The sequence below is a fragment of the Falco biarmicus genome, chromosome 7 (assembly GCF_023638135.1).
Source record: "Falco biarmicus isolate bFalBia1 chromosome 7, bFalBia1.pri, whole genome shotgun sequence".
Classification (NCBI taxonomy): domain Eukaryota; kingdom Metazoa; phylum Chordata; class Aves; order Falconiformes; family Falconidae; genus Falco; species Falco biarmicus.
In genome coordinates, this window is record NC_079294.1 from 21,670,707 (window position 1) to 21,688,386 (window position 17,680).

The 17,680-nt window shown below is 50.1% G+C and overlaps 1 protein-coding gene across 5 annotated transcripts in view; it reads right to left on the reverse strand.

The window, feature by feature from the left end:
- SLC8A3 (solute carrier family 8 member A3) overlaps positions 1-17,680 on the reverse strand; it is a 114,507-nt gene that overhangs the window by 21,384 nt on the left and 75,443 nt on the right. For 3 of the 5 annotated variants that reach the window (XM_056347411.1, XM_056347409.1, XM_056347413.1), the window contains one exon: positions 1,437-1,543. In XM_056347411.1, coding sequence (XP_056203386.1) covers positions 1,437-1,543 — 107 coding nt within the window. Of the gene's footprint in view, positions 1-174; positions 279-1,436; positions 1,544-17,680 lie in introns of all 5 variants that reach the window. The other 2 variants (XM_056347412.1, XM_056347410.1) reach the window with 1 other exon arrangement.

Sequence of the window (17,680 nt, forward strand, 5' to 3'; positions counted from 1 at the left end):
GGTGAGAGCGAGGAGGGCAGAGAGTAAAAGTCGATCCATCTACAGGAGGAGGAGAAAAGGAGGGAGGGGAAGGAGGAGAAAGAGGGTTATATTTTCTGGATTTGGGGTTTGGAGACTTGATTCTGATTTTTTTTCTTTTTTTTTTTTTCATGTTTTTCATAAAGGATCTCACACCTGATATTCCTCGTTCCATCCATTTCGGTTCACCAAGGGCAATGAAGAAATTCTCCTGCCTTTCGTATTCCTCCTCATCTACTATCTTAACCCTTACGGTCTTCCTGTAGGGACAACAAAAGAGACAACTGTGTACAGCAGGTCAGCTGGCTGGAGGCGAGGCGGCAGCAGCAGCGGCAGCGGTGGCATGGGCTCCTGGCACACAGCCCCTTCCCCGGTGGGGTGGTGCACGTCGGCCTGCCTGTTCAACACGGGACATCCATCACAGCTGCTCCTTGGGGAGCGGGAGGGTGTTAAGAGGAGAGGGGGCTGGCAAGGGGGTGAGGAGGGAGGGAAAGAGGGAGGAGGACCTTGCTGATGATTAGTGGAAGGCAACTTCTGCAGCGCATTTTTTTCAGTGTCAGATGGTAATGGAAAGGGTATCGGCTGCCTGGAAATCAGCAGGGACTACCCTGGGATACCCACTGTGTTTTAGCTGGAAGATCAATTGTTTCTGCTACCTTCACAATTAATAATAAATCTGCAGGGGCTCTGGGCTGGGAGCCTCAGGAGAAAACAGAGAGAGGGGTGCTCACAGACACACTCCCCAGTGGGGTGAGATGGGTCTCTGACAGCGGGCTACAGCTCTGTCAGCTCACCCAACTCCCTCCAGCATCCCTGCAATGCACACAGCTGCTGGGAGCCTTCAGGTGAACCAAAGTGGGGCCTCAGCTCCTCCCTGCCCTCATCTCCTGCTCCCAGAGCTGCTCCGCAGCAACTGGACTGGGGGCTGCAGAGCCTTTGCCGAGTCCTTCTCAGGGGTTATCAGAACTGCTTCTCTGACAGGCATTGATTCCTGTCTTTTTCTAACACAGGTTTGACTGGGACAACCCATAGTACCGGGGCTGGGTGATGATCTCCTGAGACGCTGGATGTGTTTCTAGCCAGCATCTTCCTGCTGACAATAGAAAATTTGCTTGGACCCTCCAGTGTCAATGGCAGAAGGTCCCTCTCAAGCCACCACAGAAATACGGACAAGTAGGACTGCCCTCCATCCTACTCTCTCTGCCCCCCTCACCACTTCGCTTCTCCCCGGCCCCAGCGTCACTCCCCATGCCACCCCATGGGTACCATGTGACACGGTGTGTGCGCACAGCAGTGTTTAGGGCATAGCAGTTGGAGACAGAAAGACATCAGAGGAAGAGGAGGAGAAGAGGAGGAAGGAGTTGGAAGAGAAGAGGAAAGAAGAACGTTAATGTTAGTCTGCAGGGCTAGTACTACACCTTTCTGTAAACTCATATCCACCATGCGGGGGCTCATCAGCTCAATGAAGAAATTCTTGTTTTTTTCATACTCCTCATCATCAATTACCTTGATGTGAACTGTTTTGCTGTGGACGGAAAAATAATAAGGGTCATAAAGGGGAGAAGGGAACAGAGAAGCAAAAGTGGAGGAAGGAAAGAGCTGAATGGGTACATTAGAGAGTCAAAGTTTTCTCACCCACTGAACGAGCTCAACGTGGCCCTTTCAAGAAAGGCTAATGCCCCACTCCTGCAAATGACACTGGCCAGTTTTCTGTTTAACCCAAGGCATGATGGCAGGCCATGCTGTGCAAAGCAAAGTTTGACAAAAAGAGCTCTGATCCCCCCACAAACTGGCAAGGGGCTCAGGAGCTGCCAGCCCAGTGGCTCGTGGCTCAGTGTGTGGGCAGTAAGGTCTGATGGCCAGCGGAGAAGCAGGTTTCCCTCACCCTGCTACCCAGGGCACACACACACACACGCACACGTGCAGAAGCAGACGCACAAGCACAGACACCCCACAGGCATCACGCTGCTGCCTCCCTGCTGGCAACGGTCGCCTGCCAGGCAGACAGCCACCAGCTGCGTGGGCTGTGGGGAAACCCACAGCCTGCAGCTCTAAAATAATTCACACCAGAGGAAACCCTAGGTGATGCAGCTTCACGAGCCTGCTCTGAGAGGTGCTGGCTGCTGGAGCAGCTGGGCAGCACATCCTACATCTCTCCTTCAGCAAATTTCTTACGAGTTCTTGAAGCATCCTGTAGGAAAAGGAGAGCAGAGCTCACTACGCTATGGTTCCTTTTACAGCAAATACATGCCTTATGCAGAGGTCACCGTCCCTTGGCTTTCATGCACAAAGAGAACAAGGGAAATGAGTCGCAGGCTCTGCCAACCTGCCGCCTCCTTCCAGCCTCCTTCAGCTGTTGTGAGCTGAAAATGCCCTGGCGCTCCCCTCACTTTGCTGGTGGCTGAAAGGCTTCGTGCAGTCTCATCCCTTGCCTGTGATGGAAGGGATTAGTGCTTTTATTCCAGGTTGATCTCACACCCTCTTAAATGTAACATTGTCTGCACGTGCACTGATGAGAACATATAATCACCTGCTTGTATAAATGCAACCACTCTAAATCACGGAATAGTGAGGGTCAGAAGGGACCTCTGGAGATCATCTAGTCCAACCTCCCTACTAAAGCAGGTTCACCTACAGCAGGTTGCACAGGATTGTGTCCAGGCGGGTTCTGAATGTCTCCAGAGCAGGAGACCCCACAGCCTCTCTGGGCAGCCTGTCCCAGTGCTCTGTCACCCTCAAAGTAAAGAATTTCTTCCTCATATTGAGGAGGAACTTCTGTGTTGCGATTTGTGCCTGTTGCCCCTTGTCCTGTTGCTGGGCACCACTGGAAAGAGCCTGGCCCCATCCTCTTGGCACTCATCCTTAAGCTATTTGTAGCAACTGATAAGATCCCCTCTGTTTTCTCTTCTCCAGGCCACACAGGCCCAGCTCCCTCAGCCTTCCCTCATCAGGGAGATGCTTCACTCCCCTCATCGTCTTCATAGCCCTCCGCTGGACCCTCCCCAGCAGTTCCCTGTCTCTCTTGAACTGGGAGCCCAGCACTGGGCCCAGCACTCCAGATGTGGCCTCCCCAGAGCAGAGCAGCGGGGCAGGATCACCTCCCTCAACCTGCTGGCCACGCTGCCCCTAATGCCCCCCAGGGTCCCACTGGCCATCTTGGCCACAGGGCACACTGCTGGCTCGTGGGCAACTTGCTGCCCACCCGAACTCCCAGGTCCTTCTCCGCAGAGCTGCCTCCCAGCAGGTCACCCCCAGCCTGTACTGGTGTGGGGGGTTGTTCCTCCCCAGGTGCAGGACCCTGCACTGGCCTTCGCTGAACTTGGTGAGGTCCCTCTCTGCCCAGCTCTCCAGCCTGCCCAGCTCTGGCTGGATGGCAGCGCAGCCTGCTGGGGTATCGGCCGCTCCTCCCGGGTTGGTGCCATCAGCAAACTGGCTGAGGGTAGACTCCGTGCCTTCACATGCCCAGTCACTGATGAGTGAGTTGAACAGGACTGGACCCAGCACTGACCCCAGGGGAACACCACTAGCTACAGGCCTCCAGCTAGAGTCTGTGCCATGGACGACAACCTTCTGAGCTCTGCCATCCGTCCAGTTCTCAATCCACCTCACTGGCCACTCACCTAACCCACGATTCCTGAGCTTGCCTAAGAGGATGTTATGGGAGCAGCGTCAAAAGCCTAAATGGGCATGTGCTTGCCCTCTCGGCGCTCCTGGACTTCCAGTTGGCCCCAACCCCAACCTGGAAGTGCATTTTTTAAACAAAATGTCAGTTTCATATACAAAGCATTTCCCTTACCCTAAAGCAACTGCCCCCTGAGAGCCACCAGGCCTGCTGCTCCTCCTGCCGCTGAATGACGCCCTGCTTCCCACAGCTCTGTACCCACACGTGGCCCTGTGGCTATGACCTCCCCACGCTCCCTACCCATCCTCAACATTCAGATCAGCCCCTGGTGCATTTTGTGCACAACCAGCCTTGGCTGGGGATGGAAAGGAGGAGGAAAGCAGGACTGGCAATCATAAGAGTCTGGAAAACTAACCCTAAACTTCAAATCCCTATGTGCCTCAGCTGGTAGCCCTTGGCATTAAATATACCCGGTATCTTTGATCCTACAGCACTTCAGAGAATGAGCAATCCAGCCCTGCATGCTGGGCATGCCGTCACTACCATTAGCCCCCTGAAAATCACCATTTCACAACAGAGAATAGAAGAGTTGATCAATTGTCAGTGCTGCAGCTTGCATTCCTGCTGGTATCATTAACAACCACAAAATTATTCAGCTATCTATAATTTGACCCTCAAGTCATAACTGCACCTGCACTCTGACTGTGGAAATCCCATTCCTTGTGCTGGCTCTTGTTTTGGTCTCAGTCCCAAACCTCATCTTTCAAATGAAGGCGTGCAGGATAGAGGAAAGAGTTTGGACAACCTCTGCTATATCCATCAGTGCAGGAATATGCAAGAAAAATCACCTCTAATTCTTCTTTCTAAGATAAATCAGCTTTATTTTTGCCAGTGCTTGCCCTACCCATACCCTGCACTAATGCCAGCAAGCCTCCTTTCCCTCCGCTAGACCCTTTCTACCTCTGCTAATCCAGCCTGAAGGATGTAGAATTTTAAATGATACCTCTCTGGTGTAAATGTTGGTGCTCTGCTAAGAATTCATCTTCATCACGATGATTTTATGTTTTCATTGGAGAGGTTGACCGAATCTGGCTTTTGAATCAGATGTTGTTTGGGCCCTTGACACTTCACAAAGCTTGTTCAATTTGCTGAGTTAAACCTACAGCTGATTCATAGCTGTGATCTTTCCCTTGCTCATATACAACAAAACAGAAGATGGGATTCTCAAAAGAAGCCAATACTTCCTGAACACGGGTTGCTTTTTAAAATCCCTTTCATAATTACCATTGCTTATGGTTTTTCCATTGTAGGAGCTCCAAATTACTCAATATTGCTTGTCTGAAAGAATTTGGAAATAAAAACACAGACCCTGTTTCCCAGGGGCCAGCTTAGGTACCATGACAATAGCTATTCTAAGACTTTATGCAATGAATATTATGCATGCACACCATTTGAGTTTGCTTTCATACAGCAACTTGTTTTTCTTTTCTTTCTTTCTTTCTTTCCTTCTTGTGGCTCTCCCATCCCCACAAGTGGTACGGGCACATACCAGAGTGGCGGAGAAATGCTCATTCAGTGAGGACGCGTACCCAGCAGATGAGCTCCCTGGCAGTGTGCTGTGTGTGGGGAAAGCCTGATTTCAGGCGAGCCCCTGGTCAGTGCGATGAATACTCAACACACTGGACTGAAGGAATAATGACTCACTGCATGCGCTTTTTGCTAAGTACAGAGAGTTCTATATGGCCTACTAAGTAGTCCAACAGTAGTGGGATTTCCTTAGAGTAGTCTTTTTTTAATGTATTTAAAAAATAAGTCAACCAAGACAAAGAAAATGCAGTGAGGAACCACAGAGGGCCACACAGTAAGATGCTGGCTTTGCAAAAGCAAGTCCCTTTGGGTGAGGACACTGAGAGAGCAAACCTGCTGGGCTCCTACACCAGCTCAGCTCTGTTGCAGATTGGACCCTCACCACACACTCAAGCCTCAGGTGGCTTTTCAAAAAAGAGTGTCTGAATCTGGCAACCAATCTGGTAAATTCATGTTTTCCTCCTTCACTCTGAGCCACAGGGAGAAAAGGGCCTTTTACCCAGCTCTGAAACAACAGGTGAGGGGCAGAACTTCCACAGACCCGAGCTGCAGGTGCCCCACACGGACACAGGCAGGGCCCTGCACCCCTCACCCAATGTGACCGAATCCCAGAGGAGGAGGGGGTGCCAGACCGCACCTCCCCAGCTTTGCCGAGAGGCAGTGAGTGCTCGGAGGCTCCACCGCACCGTGAAAGCTCTGGGGACCCCGCGCAGGAGCCCGGCGGTGTGGGCTGTGTGGCAGGGGGACCCTCGCACCACCTGTGGGGTGGTGGGACAGAGGCTCCAGCCAAACCACAGCCACCACCTACTCTTGCTCCAGAGCCAGCATGTTGCCAGACCTCCTCATGCAAGGGCAGAAGGAGCACGGCAGAAGTTTGTAGGGAATGTGCAGTGGGACGGGGAAGTGGGTGAGGGTCCGCAGTCCCGGCACCACATCACCGAAGCAGTTAACCTTCTGCTGGGATTTTGTGGCAGAGGGAAGAGCAGCATCCCTGCTCCCGGGTCACTCTGCAGCCTGCGAGGATGAGGACGTGTGGCTGGGCTTGTTCCCCTGAGGGGAAGTGCCCTTCACCCAACTGGCTGGCTGCTCCACTAGCTGTCACCATGGAAAGGTCAGTGCTGATGGAGGGCAGTTGCAGTGGGCCACCAGGCCACCCCTCCCTGCCCACTGTGGCTATGGGGGCTGCCCCTTCCCGGGCTCTGCAGCTCCCCAGCCACTGTGAGCACCTCACTCCTCTCCAGTGCTATGAAAGCAACTGTAGCTACAGCTGCATCCTGAGCTGTCATAAATCATCTGGAGGCCAAAAACACAGATTGCTCCCATGTGATCTCATCTCTCACCTGTAGCCGCATTGAGAGCTACCTCCTTGGAGGCATGGAGAAAGGAGGAGATGGATGGGGAGAAGGGCTGGAGCATAACACTGCCCGGGGAAGACATCACATTAATGCGAGAGATGTGACAGGAGGACACCAAGAAGCAGAAAGTGCGCGAGAGCAAGAGGCTTGGGAACATTTTGCTGCAAGAACATCCTGACAGCTTCTTGAAATTAATGGAGGCAGGGCAGCGTAGCTGCCCTAATGGGCATGCTCACCGTCATGGGAAGCGAGGGATCTGAAGCCCACCTTGCTCAGCTGAGCAGCTTTCACTCCCCAGCCTCTGGTCACTCCGTACAGGGAAAGGAGGACACTTTTCAGCCTTCCGCTTTCTCTCTGACAGCTTGGCTGTGGCCAAGACGTACTTCAGACAGCTCAAAAGTAGAGAACAACAGAAACCATCCAAAAGCCTTTCCTAGCAGTAAGGAGCCACTGTGCAAACCACAAGCCCCACCACCAGCACAAAGTCACAGCATAGTCCAATCTCATTCCCTGCAGGTGTACATGGGTGGGAAGAGTTCTTTAATTCAGGCCTCAGTGGTGTTTTCAGCAGACTGAACGATGCTTTCGGTTTGGGCTGTGACACAGCAGGGCAAGCTGAAAGGCAGCATTCCTGGGGAGCACCTGGCCATACAGAAGTCAGGATAGCTGCCCACTCACTCTTTTTTCTCGGTGTCATGGCAAGCTGCCACCAACAGCCCTCAGATGATGGTGGTCTGGGCTTTCCTTTCAACATGCACTTAGAAACAATCTCTGGTTTTAAAAGCTAGGGATGGGAAAGCTCCTCTGGGGAGCAACATTAAGTATGAGATTTCCTTGAGTAAGCAAAAGAAGATGAAATGAATAGACATTGATCTTCTCCTAAAGGACTTTGTGCACATGATGTTGCTAAATTCCCCATCTGGGTAGTACAGAAGATAATCTATAAAATCATTTCATTTGACAACACGTCCACTTCCAACACACAAGGCAACAACTGGATGGTTATTTGATTAATGTGCTAGAAAATATTGAGTATCTCTCTGTGTGCAGACTCTCATTTGCAGGAATTATTGCCGAGAAGGTTAAGAGGATGTGTCTGCGTGACTTTGGAATGTAAAATAAGGCTCAGCTCTAAAAACAGCGTAAGTCAGAACATATCACATAGTGTATACCATTGAAACAGGCAGGGCTGCACAAGGGCAGGATTTACAGTCCCTGGTGGGATGCTGTTAGCCAGGATGGAAAGCAGCCAGGACTGGAAGGTAAACATCTCTGGGACAGTAAGAAGTACCAGGAGATCTTTAGTAACTCATTGATGGGAATCATTAGCGCATATACCTTGGGTAAAGTCACAGCATTCTTGACACATCTTGATATACCCCAATCCTCATCTGATTTGCGATGGGTGCACATCCATGCATCCCATGGTCACATGGGGTTGTGCATCAAGTAACCCAGAGTGGGACAACCTGAGCCATTTTGAAGCAAAGGATTATGCTGTCACATAGCACAGACAAAGAGAGGTGTTCAAGGGGGAGAATCGTTAGATCCCAAATCAGATCCACTAAACTCACCAAGGAGATGCTGAGTGATCTTAATTTCAACAGGAAACCCTGGTACTTTAGGAACCTATCCAGAATATGACCAAGATAGACAGGTTACACATTGGGTTTAAGATCATGCCCATGAAAGATTTTTTTTTACTCCCATGGGGATTACAGAGCAGGGGGAAACAAGTTTTGAAGTATCCAGCTGCAGCCACTGCTGATGGTCACAGTTTGTTCTGGCAGCCAGGTAAGAATTGAAGGTGCCTCTAAGGTCAGAGCAGACATTGGTACCAATTACCTAAGCAGATGCCAACAGAATAGACAAACTGTCAGGATAGAGTTTGAAGCAGATCATTGATGTGCAACTTGCTGATGTACGAGTTACAGAAGAACTGGTGCTAGTACAGAAGCTGGAGACAAGCCATTATGGGCCAGTTTCCAGGAACTGGCTCTGTCATTCATGAAGACCTTGGAAGAGCAGCTGTGCAAGAGCCACCCGACTTTGTGTAGCAAGCACATGGGGAACAGCCCAAACAGCTTCACTACCAGACTAGTCAGTTGTAAAGCATCCTAGACAGAAGTCTGCCCATCCCCAAACTGGTTTTTTTCTCTTCTGTCTTCAAGCTGGCCTATGGGATAACCAGTTATTTTATCATTAAAATAGGGTTCTCTGCAGTGCTAATCGCTATATGGCCTATATATTTTCTCCAGGCAGGCCTGAAGGCATCCACGCATGTCACTTGATACTTTTGTGCTTCAGTTTCTACATGCATGCTGTGGCTGTGATGCTTCTTTCTCGCAGTGATTTGATAGGGGACAGTCCCTACTTGCTTTGAACTCCTAATGTGGAAGATGTTACAGTGACACAGCCATAAGGAGGGTGATGGAAGAGAGCAGAGAGTGCTTGAACTAGTGGTGGAAGCATCACTTATTTATGTATCAACGTACTCTGCTTCATCTGATTTAGTTCTCATTTGCAGGGAGCTGTGCATTTCTCCAAGGCACCTCCTCTTCCTTGCTAAAGTTCCTTTATGCCATTAGGGAACCAAAAGACCTCAGAAAATCAGGCTGAAAAAGCAGCTGTTAGCAGTCAGCTATCACTCTGCCTCAGCAGAGCCACTCTCACCAAGCCATTCCTGACAGGTAGGTGTTTGCACAACTAGTTTGTAAAAGCTTCGCAGTAGAGATGTTTTTTTGGACCATCTTTCCCCATGGAAGTCCTTTGTAATGTCCACCCAGACTTCCAAGGTATAACGTGCTTGGGAAGGGAGGGGAAAGAAGCCTGCGGCACTGCCTGCTGGCTCACCTAGCAAGGAGGGCTCCCTATGCCCCGGCTGCCCCCCTCCACATAGGCAGGGGCTGGGACCTGCCCAGGCCACCTAGAGCCCTTCTGCAAGCCCCTATCCCTGCCCTGCGTACAGCACACAGGGAACCTCTGCTCCATTGCTGTGAGGGATGGGGCCAGAAACATCCACCTCTGCTACAGCAAGCCACAGGGAGGGAGAAGAAGATCCGCTGAGGAAGACACCATGCAAAAAGTGGCTGTACTCCAAGGCAGAGACAAGGACCCCAGTCAAAAACCCTGCGTGCCACTCCATGCCCACCTCTGCGGGACTGCGTGGGACTCTGCTCAGGACAGCCAGGAGCGTAGGGGCTCTGCCTGGCTGCTGGTGGTGCAGTTTGTTCACGTCACACCAGGTCTTTGTAAAGGATAAAGGAGGAAATATTGACACAGAAAGGCATTTTCCCTTTGTGTATTCCCCATGTAGTCTTGGCTAATTAGTAAATTGGCTCATGTTTCAATTAGAACTATTGAAAATGCTTTAGTAGCTGGCACATGCTAACTAAAGGGACATAGCCAAGACTAAAGCTGTATTTTTAGAAGTCTTTACTTGTATTAGAAATTTTTAAAGTGTTACCAGTAGAAGATTTATAGTGATATCTGGTAAAAATAAATCAATTTTCTTAAAAAAAATATATATTCACCTAAGCCTTATCCTTCCTCCATATTGGATGGCAAAACTAAAGGGGTCACTTTGAGTTTCTGGTCGTCTTCACTCTTCAGTTTGTGCTTGCTTCCAGCACAGCAGCTCAGACCTCAAGTCTCACTGCCACCCAACCCTGCAAAGGGACATGAAATGCTGCCAACTTCACAGGACAGTGTTTCACACCTACTTTGTACTAGTGCAAATAACCGTACTGGCAGTGAGATACCACAGCTGCTAAGTTGCAGGCAGGTGAACCCATTAAGCATTGTCACCCCTTGCAAAAAAAAATCCTTAAGTACCTGGTATGTTATTCAGGGCAACACAAGAGATACGTATATCTATATGTGTCAGCCATGGGGATCAGCACCAGAGCTGATAAGTGGCAAATGCCTTACACAACTCAGAAGCCCTGAAGAGCTGGGAAAGCCACGGTAAGGAAGCACCAAAAAATGCTCTGGGAGCTTCCTGAATGCAGTCACCCTGCCAGACAAGCAGATTTCCAAAGCAATCTGTATTTCACTTTGCTCAAGCATGATCAAATGCTCCAATATGCAGGGTTCTTCAAGGAAAGATGCCACAATTTGCTTTTAAGAATTTCTGCAAAGAGGGGAAAACCACAGTTTGTTAAACCCCCCTTCTCCCCTTCTCTCAGCTGGGTCTATGCTGCTGGTATTTACATTGGGTTGTACAAACATAATAGCCCAGCTCCACAGGTTTTTTTTCTTTATTCAGTTTAATAAAGGGTGTTTTTTTTTTTCCTGTTAAATATCTTCATCTATACTCTTTTTTTAAGTTCCTCTTAAAAAAAAAATAAAAAATCTAGGCTGATCTGTGCGTCACCTTGCAGACTGTTGGCTCCAAACACTGAAGCTGTGTGTACAGACACAAGCAGGTCAGCTTTTTCTTGCTGACCCTACAAAACTTGATGCTTCAGGGCCACGGGAAAGCAAAGTCTTGACAGACTGCGGAGCTACTTGTTGAGGTCTGTACAATAAACCCTTGTCTTGTACAAGTAATAATTCAACTTGGCAGCCCATAAAACCAGACAGTTCTGGTGGTTATCAGCCTGGCGTAGGTGCAAAGCAGTGCCAGGGCCCTGGGCATGGACATTCCTCTCCTCCCTACCTTGTGTAGGCTCCCAGGGGAACAGCTTCACTGAGAAGATGCTATGCCCTTTTACTCTCAGAAAGGATTTTTTAAAAGGCGCAAAAACCTCTGCCACAACTTCACTGTGGTCACAGTAGAAAATATCAGAAAAAGTAGAAGGCGGAGAAAGAAGGAAGATAATTTATTCCTTACTAAAGGTCTCAGAATTTTTCTGCTTCCAGCTTAGTCTAACGCACCACAACAAAAGCCTATGATGTCAAAACCCATCATGGATATTGATGGCCAAATGAAGTACTGGAGATGCTTTTGTTTGCTCTAGAGAATGGCTCCAAAACCTGACAGGGTGCAGGCATGGGAGTGTCCTGGACAGGAGAGAGTAGTCTGGTCTACCTCAAAGCCCCTTGAGATGTCCTGAGCAAACATGAAACTGGCATTCAGCTAGAAGTGACCCCCGTCCCACCACAGTGCTTCCAAATCCCACCTGCAAGACATTCTTCCCTGGCTGGTATTAGCAGACCAGTGCTTCAAGCTGTCGCCCCTGGTTTTAGACTTTTCGCTGAAGGCATGGAGATTTGGAAGCTATATTTAGATGTCTTCTCTATTCTTCAGCAACAGGGTTGCCATGGAGATGCTGGCGAGGACAAGAAGGTGGGGACTGAGGGGGGGGGGATGAAGTTGAGGAATGAGAAGTGCCAGATTCAAAACAACCCTCACCAGCCCAGGGAGGCTTTAAATTCCTCCCAGGGCAGTAATTGCTGAAGCTTGTTAGCTGAAATGAGCCCCCAGTGCTGCCCAGTGGCGTGGCCCTGCCACGCATTGCTCAGTGCTTTGTCACGCAGGTCTGAAGGGACCCAAACGGCTGGCACTGCTCCTTCGGGAGAACATACCCCATCAACCTGAGCTTGCTGCCCCAGGGCGTGTGCTGAGAACCGATCCCTGCCTCAGCTCATCACTCCTGTTAGTGCTGATAACCACCCGCACCCTCTGGTCATCCACACCCCTGACATCCAGAGGACAACCACCCACGTGATCTTCTCTGGGTGCAGCTCTGGAAGCCTGCATGCCAGCCACTGCTGGCTGTAGCTCAGCTGAGCTCTACACAGCTTCTTTCATCTGACTTCAAAATTCAGTTCTCTGAACTCCCAATGAATTTGCAAAAACCTTCTGATGTGGGATGCCCAAAGTCAAGTCTGCAGTGTTGCATGGCATCCCAGCAGAGATATGCTAGCCTTTGCTGCCCGAGTGCCAAAAGCAGCCCTCTGGGAGCTCCACTCCAGTTCTACTGCCATGCTGCTTCACAAGCTCATACTGACTCCGTACCCAGCTGGCTCCTGGCATAATTGGGGTGGCTTTCTCTCTGGCACTGACAGTGAAGGCAGAAAGGGGGCCACAGCTGGGGACAGAGTGACCCAAGGCTCCCCAGCAGTGCAGGGAGGGGCATGCTGGCACACTGGGGCCGGGCCACCCAGCACAGGAGGGGAGGCTGATGGCCACAGAGACCACAGCTTGCTGATCCTACTGCCACTGAAGCCAGGCTGTGGCTTTTGTGTGGGAGAGGAGGTGGATTACAGGTCCTTGATCTCCCCCATGCATATCCCTCTGGGCTGGCATCAGCCGCAGGCACAGCCCAGATGTGCAACTGCAATCAGAGATTCACACCTACTGCCCAAGCACTGCTCTTGCCAGCACAGACAACAAAGGGGGAGACCAAGGGCTCCTCTTAACACGGCTTCTCCCAAGACTCACTGTCCTACACTTACTACACTGGCAACGAAATTTGGCTTTCCAAGAAAGGTCAGAATAGTCTGCCCAATTCTCAGCATGGGAGCTGGCACACCTCAATCCCCCCAGCCTGCCTAGACCTCATTCCTGGCTCCTGTGCATGACAGCATCCTCAGACTGCAGCGCTCAAAGCACAGCAAAGATGGTAGGGAGTGAAGCAAACTTCCCCATTGCAAATCTCTCTGGACATCAGCCTTGCAAGTCCCTCTTTCCCCTCCCTGATCTGTTCTTCCCCCATCCTGGTGCAGACGGCACTTTCAGCTCAGCAGGGCAGTGCTCAGCCCAGCCACTGGAGTTGTGCTACATTCACCGGAATGGCAAGGCAGCAATCTGCAGGAAATTAATGAGCTGCAAACAGCGCTGCGCAGCTGCCAGCCTGAAACAAGCCCGCTCTGCATGCTGCAGATACAATTGTTATATATGAACAAAAGGAGCTGGAGCCAGAGCTGGGGTCCTTTGGCTCCAGTCACAGGCTTCTTGTGACCAAGATAAGGGACAGCACGTGGAATTGCCACAGCAACATCAAAGTTGTGTATCCAACCATTTACACAGAGCCATTGCCTCTTTATCCAAGGTCCTGTACATTTGACCAGGCTCACCATTTTCTTCTCTTCTGTAGCACTGAAAATAGGGTAGAGGACACTCAGTTACACCATTTCATCTCACTCTTTGGGGCTTTTTAAATTATATTTCTTACCAAATAAAAACACACCGGAAAAAAAATATCAAACAGGGCCATTCGCTAGCTTCCAGAAGTTAATGCCTTGGGAGGAGCTGCAGGTTCCCAGAAGGAAGCCAGCCCCTGCTGGGCTCGTACTTCCAGAATCCAGAGCTTTGGACGGTAAAAAGGCCACCTCCTTATTTATAAACTGAACAAAAGTCATGCCATCAGCCAGTTTTGCAGTGAAGAAGGGTGTTTCAGAGGGGTTAAATCTAGGAGCAGGGCAACCTTCAAGCCTCGCCGAATTCTGCCAGTGACCAGGCTTCAACTCCCAAGGAGCCGGGACTCCCAAAGAGCCGAGCTGCCAGACATCCCCCTGCCTTTCCACAGCCAGTCCCCTCACGGGACAGCCCAGCTCAGCCAGAAACAGGGACAAGTGCCACATGCTGGCATGACCCCATCAGACAGACCAAACACACCACAGTCTGCACAGCCCCCAACCACCCAGGCAGGTCCTCTACCATCTTACTGCTATAATTTCCAACACTTTGGCCTTCACACGTGGACCCCACTTTGTGGGAAGTGCTTTTAGCAAAGCTTGCTGACCGATCCACATCGGAGACAGCTTGAACTCCTCCTGGGGTCCCTGGCTGACAGACAGGAGTCTCCTCCTGCCCTCTCTACCTCATGGCAAAAATCAGCACCAAGCCTCTTCACCCATGCTAAAAGTTTGCCCTACCCTCATCCCAACATGTTCTTTGACTCTTGTTCCCCTTCTCGCTGTCTAAGCCGTCCTATTACAACTCCCTCAACACCTCAGACCTTAATAAACGATGCTGTCCTCTCCCAAGTTCTGATAGCACCACCAAACAATTGTTTGCCTTGACCTGTTCTGACAAAGCCCAGCCACACTCCTGATGCACTTTAACATATATCCTATCAAACTCCCACTGAATGTTGGGTTTGCAGGCTGGTCTCACACACTTCTCTCCATCTAGTTAGAACCATAACAAAAAATAACCATTCTTGCAGCCCTGGTCTTCCACCCAGCTTGGTGGTGGGTGCAGTACTCTTCAACCCAGCATCAGTAAATACATCTTTGGGAGTTCAGTAACATGACGCAACTGCTCTGAAGGCTAAAACCTCATGCAAACCTCTAAAACAAATCTCTCATGGTTTCAGAGGAGGCACTGTGTTTAATTAGCTCACCCTTTACCCTCCTAGCCCTCTCACCTAAAAAAAAATATTAACTCCCTGACTCCATCAAGAGTCTTTCCCTTTATGGATCTGGGAGACTTTCTAGGACTTGAAACCCCAGATGAAGAGCTTCTGAAGAATAAGGAAAAGGTGCACTTGATTTTTTTCAAGCTGATTTTGACTTTTTCTGAAAGGAGGTCCCATCCCAGCTCTCTGCCCAGCTGGAATGTAATTGGGTGCAATGCATTGCTCCTCCCTGCTCCAGCCTCTGCTTCCTTCCAGCTCACTTCACATGTGCCCTGCAGTGAGTGTCAGCACTCTTACAAGGAAACTGCTATATGCTGGGAAGACTGTCAGGAGCGGGAGCCTTCTGCTCTGTCTGTCTGTTTACCACCATGTCTGTCTGTGTTTATCAGTGGCTCATTCTATTTTTCAGATGCTGTCCTTAGCTCTGCTCCCTGCCATCATACTCCCCACCCCCGGCTTCCTTAGCCACCTCAGAAAGGCACTGGAGTAAGATGTATGCTGAGAAACTTCTCTAAATGCTAAAAGCCCCCCAATCTGATGCTGAATACCCACAAACAGGATCTGAAAACATGCCTCGTTGGTCTAAGATTCTCCCTAGCTTCGTATCTGTGGGTAGGCTGCGCTTATCTCTGCTTTACAGAAGCTAAACTAAAGCAGAGCCGATATCAAAGACTTGCTTGACTTCACAAGCAGCAATCAGCTGGAGCAGCTGGGAATGAAACACACCAATGAGAGACACCCGCCCCGTGCTCCCCTGGCACCCACACAGCCTCCCTGCTGCCCGGGAGGCACCCCTCGCACTTGGGGCTGCTGCCGGAGCAGTGCGGTGCTGGCTCCACACTGCAGCACAGCAGCCCATTTCTGTTGCGTGACCCATCTGCAGCAGCATGGCCGGTGCATAGAGGCTGCACCAGCACAAAAAGTGCCCTAGGCCTTCCAGGTCCCAACCCACATGCTCCCTCCTGGGTCGGCAGGTGCCACCAAGCAGGAGCTCACCAGCTTGTGTCTTTGATCCAGAGCCAGGACCTGAGCAGGAGTCAGAAGATGGCATTTAGGGCTTTCTGAAGTAGTCTGAAAAGCCCATCTTCCTTCCACTTAAGCCATGCAAGACTCATAATCGTGACACTGGATGAGGAGCAATGAGGCTGCCTGGGCAAAGCATCACTTGCCGTACTCTCATAGCAAGACTGAAGATGAGTTGCAGGTCCTACAGCTGTAGAGGAGAGCCCCTGCAAACCACAGGCATTGGTCCTCGTGTTGAGAAGGGTCTGCAGAGCCAGTCTTGAAGCTAGAAATAACCCATGGAGGACTTGGAGATGGTCTACAGCAGGGATAGCCTGCAGCTGCAAAAGTTGGCTCTGTCAGGCACACTCACCTACAGAGATCCAGGTCACATCCCACTTCCAGAAAATTAGACATAATCTTGGGTTGTTGGTTTTGTGTTTGTTTTTTTGGTTTTTTTTTTTTTTAATGTTTATTTACCAGTTGGTGCCTCCTACAGAGACAGACATTTGGAGATCGGTGACTGTGGAAAAAGGAGAAAAAAACCCTGCTTCTAATGATATTGCCATCTCTTTAAAAAGCCATGATAGTAACAGTCCTTACTAGCCCTTGGAGCTTCACATAGGACTCCGCTTTGACGGAGGGTGACTGTACAGGATGGCAGCATTGGGCTCTATTTAATTTTAGCCCAACTGCTCCACATCAAATTTTCACAGCCTCCAAAGAAAGAGATGACTTTTATTAAAGACAAGAATCATTAGTTTACAGTCAACCTGGACTCTTTCCTCCTCATGCCTCAGCACAAATAATAACAGTTTTGCAGGCTAGACGAGGCTTTCCTGGCCATCTGTGAGACCCACTGAAGACTGAAAGATTGCCCATGTGTAATTCAGGATAAAAATCTGGGTTTTGGAGCATTTAGCACTGCTGGGATTCAGTGCTGAGAGAGAAGAGGGCCCAGCGCCATATTTTAAGCCAAGAAATCCTGACAGTGCTGAGACACACTAAAACCTCCTCTTTTTTCATCTTCCACCGCCAGCAAATCTGATTTGAAATGACCAAGAGCGAACATGTGTGGTGTTTTTTAGGTTGGTTGTTTTTGTTTTGTTTTTTTTTAATAGTAAGTGCAGATTTCAGATTCTTCAGTGCCTTGTGTTCCTCAAACAGGGAGATAGGCTCAAATCCAGTCCTTCCAAAAATTAATTTAGGCAAGACTGCACCCAAGACTGGATTCACCCTGAGCATCTATAACACCATCTAGCTCCATTTCCTTCTTTTGGGGGCTATGTGCTTATATGTGGCATCACTTCCCCAAAAATATTCATGGCTCAGAGCACAGCAATGTTCTTCAGCTGCGCTCAGATGAGCTTCTTCCTACCCCTCCAGGTGTTAAGATCTTGCTCAAGTCAAGAGAGATTTGTTATGTTCAGTCTAACCTAAAGAGACCCCAGTTCTTTGGACCCCCTGGCACTGCACAGAACTATGCCACCACCCAAAAGCTTGCTTGGCCATTAAGACCTGCTTTGCATCTTGCATCTTCCCCCCTGCTCTGCTCTAGCAGCACCAGGGGCTGCCAAGGGCTGCCTGGCCCACGAGAGCTTTCCTGAGCAGGACATGTCTTTTGGCCAGTGGTAGTTCCTGGCTGGCCTCCATCAAGGCGAGATGTAAGGCACATCCCAGTCCCATTCCCACCCCGCCTTTACGCAACCACTGCCGGCTAAAAATACAGCCGCAGCCCCAGCCAGGCGAGATGCAGATTTAATGAGGCTTCCATGGCAACGGGCTTC